Source organism: Delphinus delphis, chromosome 11 (genome assembly GCF_949987515.2).
Source record: "Delphinus delphis chromosome 11, mDelDel1.2, whole genome shotgun sequence".
NCBI classification, from domain to species: domain Eukaryota; kingdom Metazoa; phylum Chordata; class Mammalia; order Artiodactyla; family Delphinidae; genus Delphinus; species Delphinus delphis.
Genome location: NC_082693.1, coordinates 95,289,508 through 95,310,523, shown reverse-complemented (window position 1 = coordinate 95,310,523; position 21,016 = coordinate 95,289,508). Strand labels below are relative to the sequence as shown.

The 21,016-nt window shown below is 52.1% G+C and overlaps 1 protein-coding gene across 2 annotated transcripts; it reads left to right on the top strand.

Moving 5' to 3' along the window:
- The first annotated feature begins 4,311 nt into the window (after nt 1-4,311).
- Nucleotides 4,312-17,572, top strand: CENPM (centromere protein M). Of its 2 annotated transcripts, XM_060023978.1 has the most exons (6): nt 4,312-4,412; nt 4,927-5,006; nt 7,884-7,976; nt 10,752-10,831; nt 12,003-12,094; nt 16,804-17,572. In XM_060023978.1, the coding sequence occupies exons 1-6, from the start codon at nt 4,356-4,358 to the stop codon at nt 16,942-16,944; spliced, it is 543 nt and encodes a 180-aa protein (XP_059879961.1). In that variant the 5' UTR covers nt 4,312-4,355; the 3' UTR covers nt 16,945-17,572. The 2 variants fall into 2 exon arrangements, with proteins under 2 accessions (XP_059879961.1, XP_059879962.1); XM_060023979.1 differs by lacking the exon at nt 12,003-12,094.
- Nucleotides 17,573-21,016: the final 3,444 nt, after the last annotated feature.

Genomic DNA, 21,016 nt, shown 5'->3' with positions numbered 1-21,016 from the left:
GAGAGATTTTTATTAAGATCTAAGGTACATACAGTAAAATACAAACCTTAAGTGATGAACGTTTACCTGTGTATACACCTTTGCAGTTGCCACCCAGACCATGTCTAGGATATTTTCATCATCCCAGGCAGTTCCCTCCTGTCTCTTGCCAGTCAGTACCGCCTTCCCAAAGGCACACACTGATATGATTTCTGTCACCATAGATTAGTTTTTCCTGTATTTGTATTGCACGTAAATGGAATCTTATGGTATATGCTCCTTTGTGTCTGACTTCTGTTGCTGAGCACAGTGCTTTTCTCTGCACTGACGATGTTGCCTTACCAATGTACCACAGCTTATCTGTTCACCACTGAAGGACATTTGGGGCATTTCCAGTATTGAACTATGATGAGCAAAGCTGGCAAAGTGCCGTTGAACAGTTTGGAGTGGGAGGGCAGAGAGGAGGTGGGGGAGGATGAAAGGGGCACAGAGAAACTTTTGGAGGTAATGGATACGTTCATTATAAATTGATTGTGGTGGTGGCTTCCTGGGTGTATATTTATATCAAAACTTACCAAACTGTACACCTTAAATATGTGTGGCTTATTACGTGTCAATTACACTTTAATAAATCTGTTTTTAAAAGTGATAAACAGGGGACTTCCCTGGTGGCGCAGTGGTTAAGAATCTGCCTGTCTGGGCTTCCCTGGTGGCGCAGTGGTTGAGAGTCCGCCTGCCGATGCAGGGGACACGGGTTCATGCCCCGGTCTGGGAAGATCCCACATGCCGCGGAGCGGCTGGGCCCGTGAGCCATGGCCGCTGGGCCTGCGCGTCCGGAGCATGTGCTCCGCAACGGGAGAGGCCACGGCAGTGAGAGGCCCGCGTACCGCAAAAAAAAAAAAAGAATGCCTGTCAGTGCAGGGGACATGGGTTCGATCCCTGGTCCTGGAAGATCCCACATGCCGTGGAGCAACTAAGCCCGTGCGCCACAACTACTGAGCCTACGCTCTAGAGCCCTCGAACCACAACTACTGGGCCCGTGTGCCACAACTACTGAAGCCCGCGCACCTAGAGCCTGTGCTCTGCAACAAGAGAAGCCACCGCAATGAGAAGCCTGCGCACTGCAACGAAGAATAGCCCCCGCTCACTGCAACTAGAGAAAGCCCTCATGCAGCAACGAAGACCCAACGCAGCCAAAAATAAATAAATACATTTATTGAAAAAAGTGATCAGCAGCCCTTAGATATTGTTTTAGCCACATGATTCTTTATTCACAAAAAAGTTTATAGGAAGCTCAATATGTAACAGAGATGAAGCCAGAGCTGCTTCTGTTAACTGGTGGGGTGGGGTTTCTGGGCCCTACGTACTCAACTTCTCCCCTGCCCCTCCCGGTGCCCCTGAGGCATCTCCCCAGGGTTTCGCAGAAGTCAGTTTGAAAAACACTGGCCCAGAGGGTCTCTGATGGCCCTGCAGGTTCTGGGTGTTGATGATACAAGAACCTCCAGGCCTGGGTCTGGGCTTCCTGCCAGTCTCTACACTTCATCACAGTATGGGTCTTACACACAACTATGTTCTATTGCACTACCTATGCGACAAGCACCCACTCACCTGACCCCTCAGCCAACAGTCACCTCCCCAGCAAAGTGTAATGGGGGCCCCCAGGGAGCCTTAATGCACCTTCATCTGGGCTCCAGCTGCTTCCCATGATGGCTCTCACCCACTGTGCTGCCTTTGGCTGTTGTTATCTGTCCATCCACCACTGAAACCTCTGTGCCTGGGTCACAGTGTCCAGCACCAGGCCTGGCCCAAGGCAGGCACTCAGCACAGGTTGATTGAATGGGCCTCAGCTCAGCCCCTCCTGGACCATGCTGAGCAGGGTCCAATGTCTTTCCTTGACTCTCTAAGGGCCTCAGTCACCTGGCCCTCGATCAGCTCTCTAGCTTCATCTCCTTCGCTCCTCATCCCACCTGCTTCAGCCACTGGCCTCCTTGCTGCTCCTCAGAAGTGTCAGGAATGCTCCCCACTTGGGGTCTTATCACTTGCTGCTCCTTCTGCCTGAATCCTCTTCTTCACTATATTTATTTAGCATTTTTCTTTTTTTCCATTTTATTATTTTTTTAACATCTTTATTGGAGTATAATTGCTTTACAATGGTGTGTTAGTGTCTGCTGTATAACAAAGTGAATCAGCTGTATGTATACATATATCCCCATAACCCCTCCCTCTTGCGTCTCCTCCCACCCTCCCTTCTTCACTATATTTAATTGGCTCCTCTCTCACCGCATGCAGACATCTGCCCAAACATCACCTTCTTAGCTAGGCCTCCCCTGACCTAAAGTACCTCCTCCTACCCATCACGTTCTATCCCCTAGCCCACCTTACTTTATTTTCCTAGTACTTACTACTACCTGACTGTCAGGGAGTCCCCTCCGTGCCCCGTGCCATGGGGAATCAAAACACCATCTGTGCTGGGGCAGGGGCTCCCTGAAGCCACGTACTTCCTGCTCTTTCTAAGCAAGGTATAACTAGTTTGGTTCGCAGTGAGAAGGATTTAGGTTAGACAGGAATATGCCTCTTTTCTCCCACATGTCACAGTAATGAACACACTGTGAGATCACGGTCCTACTCCCCCATCACACTGAGTTGGTCAGTAACATCTGATTCATCTGTGTTCCCAGGGTGGGGCATTGGGTCTTCCCTAGGAAATGAATGAATGAATCACTGCTGAGAATAAACAAATGGATGTAAATCGATTCATTCATTCATCAAATATTTCTTGAGCAACTACTATGTACCAGACATTTTTTAAAGTGCTGGACATACAAACTGACAAAATTTTGCCCTCATGTATCTTATGCTCTAGTTGGAGAGACAGACAATGAGCAGATATTATATAACTGTTGGGAGAAGCAATCTGCTGTGGGCTCTGAGTCCCTGCAGGTTCTTGCTGGGCATGCCAAGAAAGCAAGGCTCTGAAAGCTCTTTACCCAGGCCATTTCTAAGGGTTTGTTTTTGCAGCAAGCAACCTTGAGGGTTGGGAAAAGAACAGGAAAAACAAGCAACCGGAAAAAGGACAGGCATGCCTACCACTCACTGTTTTACAGTGTTTGAATTTCTAACCTCTGTGTTCCTCTCCTATAAGGCCATCCACGAGGTGTACAGGCAAACATGATGGGTGGGTCCTTTGCAGGGCTTGCGGGACGTGGGGAAAATGACACAAACAAAGGTAAAGCCACAGCTGCTGCTTTTACCTTGAGTAATAATGTCCTTTGTCCCTTACCCAGGAGTTTCATGTCTTCTGCAGCATCCATGAAAAGGTAACAGACTATTACTAATCAGTAATAAACAGTAACAGTTTATTAGTTTGTAAAATCTCAGGTGCTGCCCAGTTCTAGTCAATATGTGAAGTGCTATTGAGAAAACTGAGCAGAAAAGGGGAGAGAGGGATTATGGGAGGGCTTGCTATTTTAGATAGGGTCGTTAAGAAAGCCCCCTCTGATGAGGTGACATTGCAGCAGAAACCTGAATAAAGTGAGGAAACAAGCCATGTGACTATTTGGGAGGAGAGCATTTCAGCCAGAGGGAACCACAGGGCCAGGGGTCCTAGAGCCGTTTTTAGAGGGAGAAGGGCAGAAGATGAGGCCAGAGAGACTGTCAGGGGCCAGAACCCACAGAGCCTCAAAGGCCCCGTAAGGCATTTGCAATGTACCTGAGCAAGAGGAGAACTATTGATGGGTTTTGACCAGAGAAGTGGCCTGCTCTGATTTCTCTTTTTAAAGGATGACTCCGATTGCTGTGTGGAGAATAGCCAGTAGCCCTGGAGACCAGGGTGGAAGCAGGGAGCCAGTGAGAAGGCTCTTACAGTAGACCTGGTGAGAGAGGAGAGTGGCTTCTCCTGGTGCTGGGGTGGAGGTGGTGAGAAATGGTCGGCTTCTTGCATTTTAAGAATAGAACCCACAGGCTTGCTTACGGATTGATTGTGAGGTGCGGGGAAGAGGAGTCAAGAATGACCCAAGATTTTGTTCTTTGCAGCTGCAAGGACGGAGTCAACTGAGATGGAGAAGATGTGTGAGGGACAGGTTTGGAAGGAATCAAGAGCACCTTGAATGAGCACGAATTAATGAAAATGAATAACTGAATCACTGAATATCTTCTTTCTCCCAGTCGTGAAATAAAAGTCTTGTCCCGCAGGCAGCACCCTATGCGCCTAGAGCCAGCGGTGGAACCTCTCCTCGGAAAAGGCGGTAGTGGTTCCTTTAAGAAGGTCCTGCCCAAGCACTGTCACGTGACCCGCGATTACGCACAAGGGGTGGGCCACTGGGTGGTTTGAAAGCCCGGCGCGCACTGCACGAGCGGCGGTTCGGCCTGTCCCTGGGATGTCGGTGTTGCGGCCGCTGGACAAACTGCCTGGCCTGAACACGGCCACCATCTTGGTAGGCGTCAGCAGCCCAGATTCTCCCGCCCGCCTTTCCTCCCAGGCTGTGCCTCAGCCGCCAGGTCCCCTGCGCTCTCTGAGGTGCTGGCGTGGGCTGTTCTGGCTGGGGTGTGGTGGGCCGGAGAGCCACACTCTGAACCAATCGGAGTAGCCGCCCTTCTGAGGCTGAGGGACATCCCCACCAATAAGTGCGCAGTTTCTGATTGATGGGGCGGCTGGGCGGGGCGACCGCGCGCAGGGCGGGGTGCCGGCTGTCCAAAACTCTGTTTTCCCGCGTAGAGGGATCGGACCTCCGGGAGAGACGATGCCTTTCCAGGAAGGGTCCGGGGAGGTAGTGAGTGCTTTCCGGGCAGGACCGGAGAGGGTGCAAACCTCGGGCCCTCTGCCGGAGTCCTCTCGGTAAAAGGGTGCCTCGCGCGCTGGAGCCAGAATCTTGGGTTCGCGGCCGTCCGGGCCCTCCAGCGGGACTGCTGTGTCCAGGTATCAGTCGGTCGCCTTCTCTCTCTGGGCAGCTGGTGGGCACGGAGGATGCTCTTCTGCAGCAGCTGGCCGAAGCGATGCTCAAGGAGGATTGCACATCGGAGCTGAAGGTGTAAGTAGCCTTATGCTGGGGGTGTCCGATCGCTGGCCTGGGCGCAAGGGAGAGCGGGGTTGGCTGTAGGGGGACCACCAGAGAGGCGGGCACAGGTGGAGCCGGTTGACCAACCCCTCAGAGACTCCGTCCTAACGCGTGATCTGTCCCCGTCCAAAGGCCTCCTCCATCACTGTCACACAGTTTTTCTATTTTCCTCTAGCACTTGTCACTATAAGAAGTTGCCATGTTTCTTTACTTGTTTCCAGTCTGCCACCCCTAGGGACCAAGGTCAGCCCCTTGAGGGCAGGGACTTTGACTTTTGCTCATTGGTGAATCCCCAGTGCCTTGAGCAATACTTGGCACAGAGTACATGCTCAGATAACCCCCAAATTTGGAGAAAAAGTAACTAAAGTATATTTTGTTTTCCTTCTTCTAACTGAGAGGGAGTAGAAACAGCTGCTGGCAGGAGTCAAGTGACTGAATACATGTGGGTGTCATTCTCCCTGATAAAGATTATGTTCCCTTATTCTACCTAGTATGGGGCATTTCCAATTCCCACAGAGGAAATACCCTCTAGATTTGGATCATTCTCCTTCAACGTAATCTTTCCCTCAAAATGAAGATTGTTCATATGTCCATCTGTGCTCTACCTATGTTGCCAGCTTCTTTGGCTATAGAACACCAAACACAATAACCAATAATCTCAAACCCATAGCTCAGAAATTGGAAAGGATAAAAAAAAATTAATTTGGGACTTCCCTGGTGGTCCAGTGGTTGGAACTTTGTGCTTCCGCTGCAGGGGGCACGGGTTTGATCCCTGGTCCAGGATCTAAGATCCTGAATGCCATGGGGCAAGGCCCCCCCCCCAAAAAAAAGTCAAAAAAAATAATTTAATTAGCATCAGAGTAAATGGAAAACGTGGATAAAATTGCCTACATTCAGCAAGATGGAAACCATTGGCAAAAAAGAGTCACATGACATGCAAAAAATCTGATGAAGAACCCACTCTGGGGAAAGGGGAAGAAAGCTCCTTTTTGAGTTCTCTGTGCCATTGAGGAATTTAATAGGAACATGAATTTTTTAAAGAAGCGTTCAAAGACCAAATAATAACACAACAGAATGAGAGGAAAAGGGAGGTTGCAGAGCTAAGGACAAAAAAGGTGAAAAATAATACCATATGAAATCTATCTAATAAATACATAGAAACAGCAAGGATCAGAGTAGATGTGGTTAAAGACTTAATTATTTACAAAGAAGAAAGATTTGAGAAAATTACAGCAAAAGTATTTGAAGTGTAGTAGAAGAAGACTTCCCTGGAATGAGTGAAGAGTTGAATTTGTCCATTAAAAAGGGTACATATATCTTGTTCCAGGAAAAATGGACAATTATTTACTTCTGAAGTAAATAATTCTTCAGACTTTTAGGCAGGAGAAGCAAATCACCCATATGGTCATCTGTTCATTCTGTTGTCAAGTATTTTCAGCTCTCTGCATTTGTAGTATTTGGCAGGAACTAGGTTTGACCTTTTGTGGTTATGTGGAGCCACGTGACTAGTTCTGGCCAATGAGTTGTGAGCAAAAATGATTGTCTCTTTATTGCTGAAGCATTTAGTTGCCAGTGAGAGACCTTCCTCAGTACCCTTTGTCTCTCTCATGTTCTAGAGTGGCAACTTCATTAGCTGAGGTCCGAAGTTATGGTTAGAGCAAAATATAAATGTATATAATAATACCATTAATAATAGCAATATAAATTACATTTGTAAGTTTTGTCCAAATGGTAAGGTAGATTATAAGAATGCTAATTTTCTCACTTTTCTTAATAATAGAGAATCAATCCCATATAGGTAGAATGAAAACTGTTAAAAATGATACCAACTTACTCATTTATTCCATAATCTTTTTTTAATTGGGTTCTTTGAGGAAATAACTTCTTGTGATTAAAAAATAATTTATCCAAAGTTCATCTTTTTTTTCAGTTCTACTTTAGTTATTTTGCTTCCACTAAATTCAGATAAAATTAATACTATTATCCTATTTTTATTTATTTTTATTTTTTATTTTTTGGCCGCACCATGCCCCTTGCGGGTTCTTAGTTCCACGACCAGGGATTGAACCTGGGCCACGGCAGTGAAAGCGCTACATGCTAACCACTGGACTGCCAGGGAACTCCCTCCTATTTTTCGATTACATCTACTGTATTCTAGTGTCTGAATGTGTATACATTATGTACATGGAGAGATGTTTAGAAAAATGTTCTAACGTTAATAGTAGTTATTTCTAGGTAACTGAACTTTTAGGAGTATGTGTTTCTTTTTTAACTTTTGTGTTTTGTATACTTTTTGGTATTCTTAAATTATAAGCTGAGGGGTGGGGGGCAGATGAGTAATAGTCATATGTGGAAATGGGCAGAAGTAGAGGATTCAAAAAAACCCTTCAGGTGGGTATTTGACAATCTGAGACTAAGTCCAGACAAGAATGATGAGGGTGACTTACCCAAGGTCACATAGCTGATAATTGGCAGACCTGGGATTTGGGGCCACTTCTGTCTTACTCCAAAGAGCTTCAATCTTAACACCTGAACTTCACAGTCCAACACCCTCCCCCGCTTCTGAGCCTGGTCTCCCTCCCAGCATGCAGTGTAGATGTCTAGCCTCATGCCATCTTATATCCAAAACTCCCTCTTGCCAAGGCAGTTACTAAACTTTCTGGCAGGGAGAGTAGAGCAGGAGTCATCTGGATAGGACCAGCTCTGCCCTGCCCCTGTGCTCACCTGAAAAGTCTTGCTTCAGGTGAATAGGAGAGGAGCTCTTGACAGCCTCTTCCCTGTGACGGGCGGCATGTGAACAGTCATTGTGATGTGGGTACGTATTTAGTCCTGCAATTTCTTGTTTTTCAGCCACTTGGCAAAGTCCCTCCCTCTGCCCTCCAATGTGAATCGGCCCCGAATTGACTTGATTGTGTTCGTGGTCAACCTTCACAGCAAACACAGGTGAGAGCCAGAGGATGGGGGCTGCCGGGCTCAGGTAGACCTGGCGCGGGGATGTGCTGGGACAGTGGCCTCACTTGTGATGGGAAGGAGAGGAGACAGGGAGAGGCTGCCTGGGGTTAACTTAGACGGTGAGGAGCGGGGAGCCAGTGGCCAATGCAAGATGTTTAAAAGACACTGATAAATGCCAGCAGTGTCATCTGTCATTTGGCTCTCTGAGGCCTACTGTGTATCCCTGACAGCAGGCACAGACATGAATGAAACAGACCCTGTCCTCAAGGTCCATTAGGGGAGGAGGCTAGACTTTTGAACAGACAGTTACAGTACCTGCGATGGGTACTGTAAAAAGAAGGAAGCAGGGGGCTGTGAGAGCCCAAACAAGACCTCTGACTCCCAGGACTTAGGTCAGGCTAGACTTCCCGGTGGAGGTGACATTTAAGTAGACACCTGAGAGATGACGAGAAATTAGCCAGGGAAAGAGAAAGTGAGCAGAATGTTCCAGGTGGAGGGTTAATGCAAAGGGCAGGAGGAGTGTAGTGTGTTCGGAGGACTGTCGAGGCCTGGGCAGCATCAGAGCCAGTCTAGCGCGGGCCCGTGGCAGTGGCAGCATGGGTGGTGTTGATGCTGGTGGCCTGATCCGGTCTCCCTGTGGTGCTGGCAACCCTGGGGACAGGACTGCAGCCAGCCTAGGGAGTACAGAAGAAAGGTCTGCCCTCTCCCTCCTGGGTGACAGCAGGCTAAGAGCAGGACACAGTGTCCAGCACAGAAACCAAGGCAGATACCTGGGCCTGTGGTAGGGATCAAGGGAAGGATGTGGTGGAAACACCTGGGAATCCAGTGGCATAGAGACACCAGATACCTGTAGCATCAGGACCAAGTCCAGACCGCACTACCTGACCGGTTGGAACCAGTCAGTGGTGACTTAGGCCCAGGTGGGGCTGAGATCTGCCGTGGTTGCCAGAAGGCCCTGGCTCAGCAGATCTGTTGCTCTTTGGGTGAGATCTCTCTGTTCACCAGAAGGGACACTGGCCCAAGTCTTTGGAGAGATCCTGCTTCACAGCCACACTTAGGGGCAGGGCCGCTGTTGCTGTTGGCCTCAGGCTGTGTTCATTCAGCCTGAAGCCTGACCTTTGAGATGGCTTTTTGGCCAGGAGACCACAGGTTCCTTCATCACTCCCTGGACACGAGTGAATGAAAGCCTCAAACCAGAAGGTCAGGGTGCCGTTGCTTAGAGGAAAAGAGTGTTTTCATATGATTGATATGACTTAAAATCACTGTAATCTTAATGCAAAGCAATTCAGCAATACTTATCTACACTTAAAAAAGACACATACTGTGACCCAGCCATTCCACTTCTAGCGTCTGTCCTACAGAAACGTTTGCTTGGATGTGTAAGGACCCGTGGGAAAGAAAATTCATGCAGCATCTTTCGTAACGGTGAACAAGAGGAGACCGTTTAAATGTCCATCACAGGGAAAGTAGTTTGTGGTACTGTGTGGTCATTCCAAAGAATGTAACAGAGTTGTCGAACCCAGTTAGACCCAACTGGATGCTGGTACCTATCACTGTCTGTATTTGCATATGAAAAATATTCCAGAAGAATTACACCCCCAACTGTCAGCAACAGTATCTCTGGGGAGTTGAAACGGAAGGTGGTGCTGGAGACGGGGACTTCTACTTTTTACTTATACACCCGTATTTACTGTTTGATTATATTACGAACTTGAGTCACTTTGTAATTAAAAGTAGTTTGGGAAATTCCCTGGCAGTCCAGTGGTTAGGACTCCTCGCTCTCACTGCCGAGGGCCCACGTTCATCCCTGGTCGGGGAGCTAAGATCTCGCAAACCGTGTGGAGTAGCCAAAAACAGAACTACCATCTGACCCAGCAATGCCACTACTGGGCATATACCCTGAGGAAACCATAACTCAAAAAGAGATATGTACCACAGTGTTCATTGCAGCACTGTTTACAATAGCCAGGTCATGGAAGCAACCTAAATGCCCATCGACAGATGAATGGATAAAGAAGATGTGGCACATATATGCAATGGAATATTATTCAGTATAAAAGGGGACGAAATTGGGTCATTTGTGGAGACGTGGATGAGTCTAGAGACTGTCATACAGAGTGAAGTAAGTCAGAGAGAAACAAATATTGTATATTAACACATATATGTGGAATCTAGAAAAATGGTACAGATGAACCGATTTGCAGGGCAGAAATAGACACACAAATGTAGAGAACAGACGTATGGACACTAAGGGGAAAAGTGCCGGGGTGGGAGGGGGGGGTGGGATGTATTGGGAGATTGGGATTGACATGTATACACTGATGTGTATAAAATGGATGGTTAATAAGAACCTGCTGTATAAAAAAATAAATAAAATTAAATTTTTTAAAAAATGTAGGGTTTCCCTGGTGGTGCAGCGGTTGAGAGTCCGCCTGCTGATGCAGGGGACACAGGTTCGTGCCCCGGTCCGGGAAGATCCCACATGCCGTGGAGCGGCTGGGCCCGTGAGCCATGGCCGCTGAGCCTGCGTGTCTGGAGCCTGTGCTCCGCAACGGGAGAGGCCACAACAGTGAGAGGCCCGCGTACCGCAAAAAAAAAAAAAAAGTGTAGTTTAAAGATATAAAAGGACAAAGTATTCCTCTAGGGCTGTTTCCTGTCACCCTCCTCTCGTTCTCTGGCCTCTCTGGCAGCAGAGGCGGGGCGGCTTCTGCTTTCTCTGTTGTGAGGTTTGTCCTCTGCTTTGTCCTCTCGCCCTGGCCACTGCAGCCTCCGGAATGTTGAGGAGTCCCTGCACCATGTGGACGCCACCTTCTTCCTGGGGAAGGTGAGCTTCCTCGCCACTGGCGGTAAGTGCATCCCTCCCCCGCCGCTCACCCCCTCCCTCGCCAACCCAGGGCAGGCTGCGGCTGGGCCTGTGGTGGACTCCTTGCAAAGGCAGCCTGGGTGATGGAAAACACATGCATTTTGGAATCTGATGTTGTCAGTCTTTATAAAGCAAATCTGAGCTGATCCGTCTGCCAAGTTAATTCCGCTGAGATAACGGCTTAGAGGTGCCTAGTGGCTCTCTGTGGCTTTCAGAGTAAAATCCAAACTCCTGTAAAGGCACAAAGTATTTTGCAGTTTGGCCCCTGCTTCCTGTCTTATTTCCTATTACTCTTCCCCTCTTTGGCTCAGCTTATAGTTCTCTGAAACTTGGTAATATCAACAGTGGAAATAATAATAGCTACCCTACATCGAGCACTCACAATAGACCAGACACTGTCCTAAGTGCTTTGTTTCTATATTACTTAATCTTCACGACAGGTACTACTGTAGTAGGTACTATTTTCTCTGTTTTGCAGCAGAGGAAACTGTGGTCACGAGGTTAGGTAACTTGCCCAAGGCCCCGCAGCTGAGCAGTGGTAGAGCAGAGATTCACACGTAGAGAGTCATATTCCAGAGCCCATGCCTTTAATGATTGTACCATGTGGCTTCTCTCAAATACTCTTTCCTCTTCTTTATCTCGCTAACCCCTATTTTCTGCCTCCTGGGGGACCTGACCAGCCCTGCAGTCTGGGCCCTCAGGGTATCCATCCCACACATGCCTCTGTCAGAGACTCCTAACCCTTCTACCTACACTGACGGTGTGCCTGCCCCACCAGCTACACTGCGAGCTCCTTGCAGGAAGGGCCTGGCGCAGATGATTCTCATTAAGCACTGCTGGATAAATGGACACCAGGTCACTTCTGTGTGTTCATTCATTGAATCTCGATAGTAACTCAGCAGGGTAGGGGTCGTTACTATCCTCATTTCACAGATGAGGAAATTCGTGTTTTTATTGAGGACTCTCTCCAAGCCCCTTCAGCCTATTTTCTGATTTGATGATCTTGACTGCCCTGAAAGGAAGGTAGAACAGGCTTGTCACCCCACTGACTAGTAAGTAACGGAGGCCCAGAGAGGGGAAATGAACTACTTGGCCCAGTGCTTCCTAGATCACAGTCATGAAGGTAGAGATTACAGGCCGTGGCTTCTTTGCAGCTGGGCGGGAGAGCCACTGCAGCATTCACCGGAACACCGTCATGCAGCTCGCCCACACCTACCGGAGCCCCCTGCTCTTCTGCGACCTGGAGGTGAGGACCCCAAGCACGCGGGTTGAGGGGTGGGGCAGTCAGCACACAGTGGCCGTGGCAGGGATGCTCCTTGGAGGCTCGCTGAGTACCCTGGTGAAGGGGGTCCTGATATGGAGACAAGATCCTCATTTGAATCCTGGCTCTTCTGCTCGCCGTCCTTGGGTGGGTCACCGTAAGCCTTGGGTGGGTCACTGAAAGCCTTGGGTTCGCACATGTAAAGTAGGGTGATGCTCCGTGTACATCTTGAGCTCTGCTCATACACCAGGCGCCATCACCTCTTGCTTTTGCGTCGTTCTCTCTACTCGTAACTAAGTCTTGTGTGTGTACCTGTGGGTCCATGTTAATATCTCACTTCCCTGCTGGGGTTAAGTGCTGTGAGGCCAGGCATCTTGTCTGCCTCATTAACCAGCAGTGAAGGTGCCCAGTGTCCTCCTTACATCCCTGGATTGCAGACCTTGTCTGGTACCAGCCTGGGGCAGGGGGTCTAGCAGGCAGCAGAAGGGGAGGCTGGGTAGGTGGGCAGGTGCTTGGATGGATACATGTGATATTAGTTCTGCCCTGACTTGCTTGTGTGGGTGTTTCTCACGAGGTGAATGCTCATTGTGGGGTCAGCACAGCAGATTTCTATTTTGCTGTTGAATTTTGCTCTTCAGCCTCTCTTTGTGTGGTACGGAACCTGATGACTTTTTGCTAAAGGGTCCTCAGCAGGAGTTGATGCTGCTGCCTCTGGGCTCCCAGGGCCTGGGCTGCCCCACCCGCACGCCAGGCCTGCTCAGTTGGTTTTGAGATTCGTTTTAAAGATTTGTGTTTCTGCTCTGTTCTGGGTCTTGCACCTGTTCCCAAAAGCAAAGTGATGTCGTAAGAGGGAACTGAGTCAGTATGTGGTCCCTCATCACCAAGGGTTCTTACTCTGGGGTCTGTGGACCCCTCTGGTCGGAAGGGAGAACAATTCAGGGGATTTGCGGACCTGGACGAGGAAAAAAAATTACTTCTTGTTTTCAGTAACTTCTAAAAGAAATTTATCATTGTGAATGTAGGCAAGAGATGTCAGTAGTATTAGCAGAACCTGTGACTGTTAGCAATAGAAGCGGCGGGACGTTGCCATGTCCCATGGGGATTGAGGCAGCTCTCATTACTACTCCGACACTGCAGAAGTCATTAGACCTGCCCCAGATCTCATTCGGCACATCGGTTAAGATGTACAAATTTGTGTTTCACATTTGATGACTATTTTAAGAACCCCGACTAGACCGATGCTCCGATCTCACAGGTAGGACCTGAGGCCCGGGGCACCCCTGAGGAGCCTGTCCCTGCAGGCTTTCCTCACAACAGGAGAGGCGAGACGTGCTCACAGTCACACAGCTAGGAAGTCAGCGGAAGAGCCAGGTTGGCGTGCAGCTGTCCCTTTCCTGTCTTAGCGGGCTGACTGTGTGGCTTTGAACAAGTCGACCCACCCCCGACACACGCACACACACGCACACGCACACGCACACAGCCTGCCTTCTCTTGGCGCTGAAGGGGAATCGCCATCTTTGCTCCACGGCAGAGGTGCGCGTGGTGCTGCAGTTCTGTGTGTGGCCATGAGGTGGCAGGCTGTAGCAGGTCCTGGGTTGTCCTCTAGCCTGAGAACTTCTCTCAAAAAAAGGTCTGGGGGAAAAAAAAAAAAAAAAAAGGTCTGGGGCCGACTTTCTATTTCCAGCCAGCAGCAGCCCTGCTGAGAACCTAGACCTGGCATTCTCTCACACAAAGCACCCAGTGTCTGGACGGTCAGCACTCCTCGTACCGCTGTCGTCCCGTTCGGGGCACCCTCCTCCGCTTAATCGACTTGGAGCCTCACCGTATTCTGAGGCCTTTGCGTGGCAGGAATTATTAGCCCCGTTTTACATATGAGGAAACACCCAGGGAGGTGTGGGATTCGCCCAGTGAAATCATTTCCCAGCTCCGCTGATCGGGCCCTGTGCTGGTCCCTGAGAACACAAATGCCTCAGATATTGGCCCTGCCTCTCAGAGGCAAGCAAAATAGACCGACATGTAACATACGCAGCAGGAGAAGGATTTGCAGAGCTTTGGAAGCCTGGCAGTGGAATTCAGCCATTCCTTCCTGTAGGTGACGGGGCGTCATGATAGGGTCAGAAGTGGGATTTGCGGGCCACGTCTCTGGAGTATGATGTGTGGATGGGAGGAGGCCTGGCCACAGGCAGGAGGCCTCAGGACGAGGCTGCTGCGGGAAGCGGACTGTGGAGTCCAAGTGAGAGCAGCAGCAGTTTGGAGGGACAGTTCAGAGGCAGAGGCCACAGAGCTCAGAGGACTTATTCAGCAAGTATTTCTGGACTTCCCTGGTGGTGCAGTGGTTAAGACTCTGCCTGCCAATGCAGGGGACACAGGTTCGAGCCCTGGTCCGGGAGGATCTCACATGCCACAGAGCAACTAAGCCCATGTACCACAACTACTGAGCCTGCACTCTAGAGCCCGCGAGCCACAACTACTGAAGCCCACGAGCCACAACTACTGAAGCCCACGTGCCTAGAGCCCATGCTTTTCAACAAGAGAAGCCACCACAATGAGAAGCCCACGCACCGCAACGAAGAGTAGCCCCCGCTCGCCACAACTAGAGAAAGCCCGCGCGCAGCAACGAAGACCCAATGCAGCCAAAATAAATACATTAATTAAAAAAATAATAAAACAAGTATTTCTTACATAACCTACAGTGCGCCGAGCATTGTTCTAGGCACTAGGGAAGCAGCATAGAGCCAGAACAGTTTTAAAACTCCCAATTCTGTTCTAGTGGAGGAAACAAAGTGAGGAAGTAGAACGTATGGCGTGTTAGAGAATGGATGTGACCTGTCAGGTGGTGGTAAAGTGGCAAGATTTACATAGGGGTTGAAGGGGCTCACTAAAAAAAATGACCTGTAAGTAAAGACTTGAAGGAAGGCGCCGTGGGGTCTCCTGGTGGAAAGGCCCACTAGGTTGGAGAAACAGCAAGGGCAAAGGCCCTGAGTTTGGAACTTGCCTGCTGTGTTCAAGGTCCACAGGGAGGCATGGGTGGCTGGAGCAGAGCTGTGAGAGACGAGTCAGAGTGACCGTGGGGCTTTGTGGGTCGTAGGACAGGTGGTGGCTTTCACTCTGAGTTAGACTGGAGCAATGGAAAGTGTGGGGCTGGGCAGGGGGAACACAGCCTGACTCGGGTTTTAAGTGGGTCCCTGCAACTGTTGGGAGGAGAGTGGACTGAAGGGAGACAGGGGCAGAAAGAAGGAGATGGGCCTGGGGACTGTGTCTGGAAGAGTTAAGAGTGGTCTGGGCTCAGTGGTGTCTGGGGAAGAGGGAGATGAGATGGTCTGTGATGCTGGGTGTTTCCAGGGCGGGGCCGACAGATGTGCTGATGGCCTGGATGTGAGACAGGAGAGGAAGAAGAGTCAAGGTCGACTCTGGAGTTTTCAGCCTGAGCAACTGGAAGGATGGGGTTGCCTGTGGCTGAGATGGGGGGCGACTGCAGTTTGGGGGGACTCCCAGGAACTCCGTCTTAGACACACTAAGACTGAGGAGTCTGTTAGATGTCTACACAGAAACCAAGCAGGCAGCGGCACGTGTGTCTAACATTCAGAGGAAAGGTCTGGAGATGCAGTTTGAGCATCCTCAGCAATGAGATGGTTTGAAGGTCACAGAGCTGGCTGAGATCACCTGGGGACCGAGTGTGGGGGAAAGAGATGCAAAGGCCAAGCCCTGGGACCCCCAGCAGTTAGATGTCACACAGAGGAGGGAGCAGCCTGTGGGGTGAGAGGAGAAGCCCCGGAGGGTGGGGTCCTGGGAGCCAGGTGGAAAAGACTTGTCAAGGGGAGGAAGCAGCTGCGTCAGATTCTGCTGAGAGGAGACTCAGTGCGGATGAGGCCATGTGATGAGGACTGACGTCACCTCTGGATTTAAAACCCAGGATGTCGTGGGTGGCAAATGGTGGAGGACGTGGGGATGCCTGATCACTAGCTTGGGTGACTGGGTGGATGGTGGCGCCCTTTCCCCAGTTAGAGAGGGAACAGGGGAAGGGGGAGATGCTTCTGAGGCCACCTGTTGGTCAGGGGAGAACATCTGAGCATCACTGTTTATTCCTCAACATTTCTAATGAGCACCTCATCTGCCCGCGCCATCTGATGCCAGGCCCTAGGACAGTCTTGTCACCCCTGCCTAATCCCATGGCTCCTCTGGGCCCGCCAGCCCTTCAGAGGCCCTGATATAGGAACCGTCTGTTGACAGTGCCTCCCTGTCCTCGGAAAGGGCCACTCTCTACCCACCCCTCCTTTCTACCCCTGTGAGCGTCTTTCTCAGACAGATCCCAGGTTGGGAAGCCTTTGGGGCCTACTGTACCCCAGCGTTGGTTGGGACTAGCCCTGGTTCAGATGCCAGCTCTGCAGGCACTAACTGTGTGCCTCTGGACAGTTGGCCTAACCTCGCCAGCCCAGCTTGCGGGGCCTTCATTTCTTCTGGAGCAAGGGTCATCGTCTCTGGTATCCCTGGAGGGTGTTTGAAGGATTCGGTAAACTAAGGTGGTTGGAAACGGCTCGGCGAGGTGTGGCGCGGACAAGGGCGTGGCCATGCTGGGCAGCGGTGCCCTGAGCTGTCCCCACATCTCAGCACCCCGCTCCCCCGGGCAGCCCGCGGAGCTGCTCCACGTGAGAGGAGCAGACCCCTCACCGCTGTTCTCTGCTCTTCCTCTGCAGATAGAAGACTTTCGAGCCACCATGGCGCAGCGCCTGGTCCGCATGCTGCAGATCTGCGCCGGCCATGTGCCCAGCGTCTCGGCCCTGAACCTGCTGTCCCTGCTGCAGAGCTCTGAGAACCCCTCCCTGGAGGACCTGTGAGGGCCACCAGCCCCCGGGCTGCCCCTCCCCAGGGCTTGGTGCCCGGCTCAGTAAACAGTCACTGTTGCCGGGGCTTGACAGGCCGGGGTCAGCAGGCAGTTGCCTCAGGGCCCAAAGTCCTCGAGCTCCAGCAGCACGTGCTGGGGGCAGGGGGTGGGGAGGGAGCCCAGCTGGTGGGACTGCAGCCCCCCTCCCCCTCCCACGCTCACTCCAGCAGAGCCCCAGGTCTTCGTCCATCTGACGTGTTCTCTCTCCACTTAAGACTTCAACCGAACAAAGGGTCCGTGGCTAAAAAAAGATTGAAAATCACTAGTCTCGTCCACCACTCTGATTTTGCAGATGAGCAAACTGACTCAGAACAATTAGGAGCCGGGTAGGGGGAGCTTGGACTCTGTGAGCCCAGTCTGACTCTGCATCCTGGCCTTGCCATGCCTGGTTATAGGACCTGGTTGTTGCCTCCTGGGGCCTCAGTTTTCCCAGGTGTGAAATGGAGATTGTTCTCCCTACCCTGTTGCGTTGTGAGGATTGTGTGACGTGGTGGAGGTGAAGTGCTTGAGGTTGTATGACTCTTGCGCTTGTCTGAGCGCCTGCTGTATTTCATAATAAACGTGTTGATGCTTACACAGTGCCAGGTGAGCACTCGATGAACAGTTATTTGAACGATTATTTGAAATCACACAGAGCTAAGTTCAAAACCTGGTGCACATCCAGGAATTACACTGTGAAGTCTTAAGGTTGTGCGAATTCAGTGAGAGAATCTGAGGGCTGCTTTCTGGGTTGGCAGCAAGAGATTGTGCCATGACCATTGCTTTCCTTCTCCTTTGGGTCTCATTAGAATTTGTGGAAGTGCCGGGATTAGAATCCAGAAACCCTGGCAGCCAGATCTGGGCTCCGGCTGCTCCCCCGTGGCCGGCTGGGCATGCATGTGAGAGCTTGGGGGTGAAGAGGAGGCCTGGGGGGAGAGGCCTCAGGAGGAAAGCCAGGTTCTGGCTACCTTGGAGCGTGACAGCGCCCTCCCAACCCCGCCCCTCCTGCTTGTGCCCCGGCCTGTCCTCCATCCTCAGGCCTCAGGACCGACCGGCCCTGCTTGATGCCTTGGACGGTGCCAGCACTGCAGGGCCTCTGCTTTGACGTCACCATGGCAGCCGCAGCTCACGCTCTCCACCGAAGGATGGGCCAACCTGAAACTCGGTGCAGGCGTCATAAGGGTAGGGCCCGCCTTTCTCCTCTCCTTGGGTTCCTTCCAGACCTGGCCCAGCACCCGACCCCTCGTGCGTGCTCGGTAAGGTTTGCAGATGCCTGGCTGTCTTCCAGGGAGCCCCCTCAGCCCACCGAGAACCTCAGCTGCCAGCTGTGGAGACTCGGTTCAGGTCCCAGACGTCACCCACCCGACGTCGCAGAGCTTCACACTTCACAGAGCCCTTCTCACACAGTCGCTCCTGCCACCCTCCCCGCAGACCTGTGAGGTTGACAGTGTTTCCCCATTTCAGTTAATGAAACTGAGACTGTTGTCATCAGAGGCTTATCCACAGTCGCACAGCTAATCGGAGGCAGAGACGACCTCTGGCCCCAATTCTCTGCTTTTTCTCTCTGGTTGTTCTCTTAGGCACCTAATCGTTGAACAAAGGTTTGGGCATCTCTGCTGGGCAGGCCCTGAGCTGAGAACACAGAAATGGTGGACACACAGGCCTTGAGCCAGAGAAAGCAGCCATTTGGAAGGGCAGTCTCCTATTAGCACAGGGGGAGGCTTCACAGAGGGGAGGGCGGAGAGCAGGCCAGGGGCCCGGCCCACCGCAGGAGGAGGATGTTGCAAGCCTCAGGCTCCAGCAGGCCTGGGGCACAAGGATCGCCCAAGGACTCGCAGCATCTGGGAAGGGAAGCCAGCTTCTGTGCTGAGGTTGGGGTGGGTCTGGCTTGAAGGAAGAGGCTGGCAGTAAAGGTGGGCAGTGAATCCGCGGGGATGGGCTGGATCAGCAGAGGTCCAGGAGGCCAGCCTTCCAGAAGGACCCTCGGCTCCTAGAAAACCGGCATTGTCTTCAGCCCCTCAGGAGCCTGGGCCACAAAGGGCAGGGCTTTGCAGGGCTGCGGTGGGTGGAGGGGGCGGGGGGCCAGGGAGGAGGCCTTTGGGGGATGGAGCGTGGTGTCCAAGCAGGAGAGTGCAGCGGTGTGGGCACAGTCTGCCTGCCTCTTCTGGGCTAGTCATTTTGCCTGGAGACAGGTGGGGTCCTCCCCATACACCCGCCCCCACCCCCAGCCAGCATGAGGCACTCTCTCGCTCTCTGGTCCCTATGCCACGTTTTCTTCGCCACCTGGTACCATTTAATGAGAAATAGCGTGGCATCACGTTCTCCAGCCGAGGATCTGGGAGCCTTCCAAGTGCTGGGGGAGCGTGACGCTGTCACTGCTGTCAGCTCCAGCGAGCTTGGCGTGGGGCCCTGGAACCCAGAGGCCGCCTCTGCCTCACAGCAGAGCTGACCAACCCCTAAACGGCTGCCGGCCACCCTCAGGCCCACTGCCCCCAGCCGGGGAGTAGGGGCCAGCAACATTGTCCCGGAGACAGTTTGACTGAGGGAGGTGACGGAAGACCAGTCTTTACGCCCCCGTGGTGCCCAGAATTGGCGCTTGGTGCTGTGGAGGGAGACGGGAGAGGCTGCACTTGGCTTCTTACTGATCTCCCCATCTCAGGCAGGTCACTTATCCTTGATGTGCCTCAGTTTCCTCATCTGTAGAATGGGGTCAGGCTAATTGATGCCTTTCTTCCAGCCGGTTGTGAGGACTGAGAATCAGAAGCTGTTATCTTAAACATAAAACTCCAAGCAAATGGAAGACTTCTGGGGCTGGCCATGGTCACAGGGTGGTCACGTTTGAGGCAGTTATTGAGGGTTGGCATGGACCCCTGGGCAGCAGGTCCGAGTGGGTGGGCAGCCCAAGGCTCCCGGAAGGGATGCCCTTCTGCTGGGCCTGGGAGCTGCCCGGTCCAGGCTCTCTGAGAGCACAGAGGAGGGAGTGAGACGTTTGGGCCCCCGCCTTGTGGATGAGGCATCCAGGCTGTCAGAGGAGCTGGGCTTGTTCAGGGTCACAGGTTCTTTTGTGTCCTCAGGCCACCTGGTTGTGGGCAGCCCTGGAGCCCAGGCCCAAGGAGCTCACATTCTCCGTAGGAGGCAGCCCAGACCCAAGCATTCAGGCCCGGGTCTGCCCAGGAGGCAGGGCCTCCCTTCAGGGAGGGGGCTCCGCAGCATGCCACCTGTGTCTCCACCCCTCAGCGAGCAGAGGCAGGGGCATCCTGGCCACAGAGAGGAAGTGATGCAGTGGGAAAGGACCTGGCCTCTGAGTCCCATTGACTTGGGGTCTGTGGCCAACCTGCAGTGTGACCTGGGGTGGCTTACTTCCCATCCCTGAGCCCCACGGCCTGCTGAGGTTCTCCTGAGCTCAGAGAAACTGAAGTGCCTGACACCGCAGCTGCCGCATGCTCACCCTCCAGGCCCTCCAGAGAAGGTGCAGGAGGTTCTTGAGGTCAAGGCCCCCTCACACCTGGTGCAAGGCCAGCACAAAGGGACCCTTTCCAGAAGGTGCCTGCTGACTGAAACACTGCCCCCACCCCAGCCTGCCATCCGTCAGTCTCCCCTGGGGCTATGCAGAGAATCATTGTGAAAGGACTTCTCACAGACACTTGGCGAGGCTGAGGGAGACAGTGTGGTGGGCTCTGCACATCCCAAATCTGTGAGTCCTGATTGAGTGTGACCCTATGGACTGGGGGGTCCCTGACCGGCTCTGGGAAGGAGAGGGGGTGGGCAATGCCCAGGGCCCCTGGCTTGGGCAGGAGGCAGCCTTCCCTGGGGGTTTCTGGGAGCTAGCATTTGGTGGAGGCTTGGTCTGACTGCATAACAGCCCTGCCAGGCCAGGCTCAGAGGGGTTGCCCAGCACTTGGTCCTCTTCTGTGCCGGACCTGACCCCACCCCCCCAGTGTCATCGACCCCCAGATGTTGTATCGTGGGAGCGGCGGTGGGAGAGCTCAGGGGCCGGGGGCTGCCTGGCTCATCCCTTTTCCTTCTGAGCTTGCTCTGTTCTTTGC

Excerpts from the sequence above, each read along its gene's own strand:
- CENPM (XM_060023978.1), top strand. The coding sequence starts at position 4,356 with ATGTCGGTGTTGCGGCCGCTGGACAAACTGCCTGGCCTGAACACGGCC. Across the intron at positions 7,977-10,751 it reads AACCTTCACAGCAAACACAG|CCTCCGGAATGTTGAGGAGT; the intron begins GTGAGAGCCAGA and ends TGGCCACTGCAG. Across the intron at positions 12,095-16,803 it reads TGCTCTTCTGCGACCTGGAG|ATAGAAGACTTTCGAGCCAC; the intron begins GTGAGGACCCCA and ends CTTCCTCTGCAG.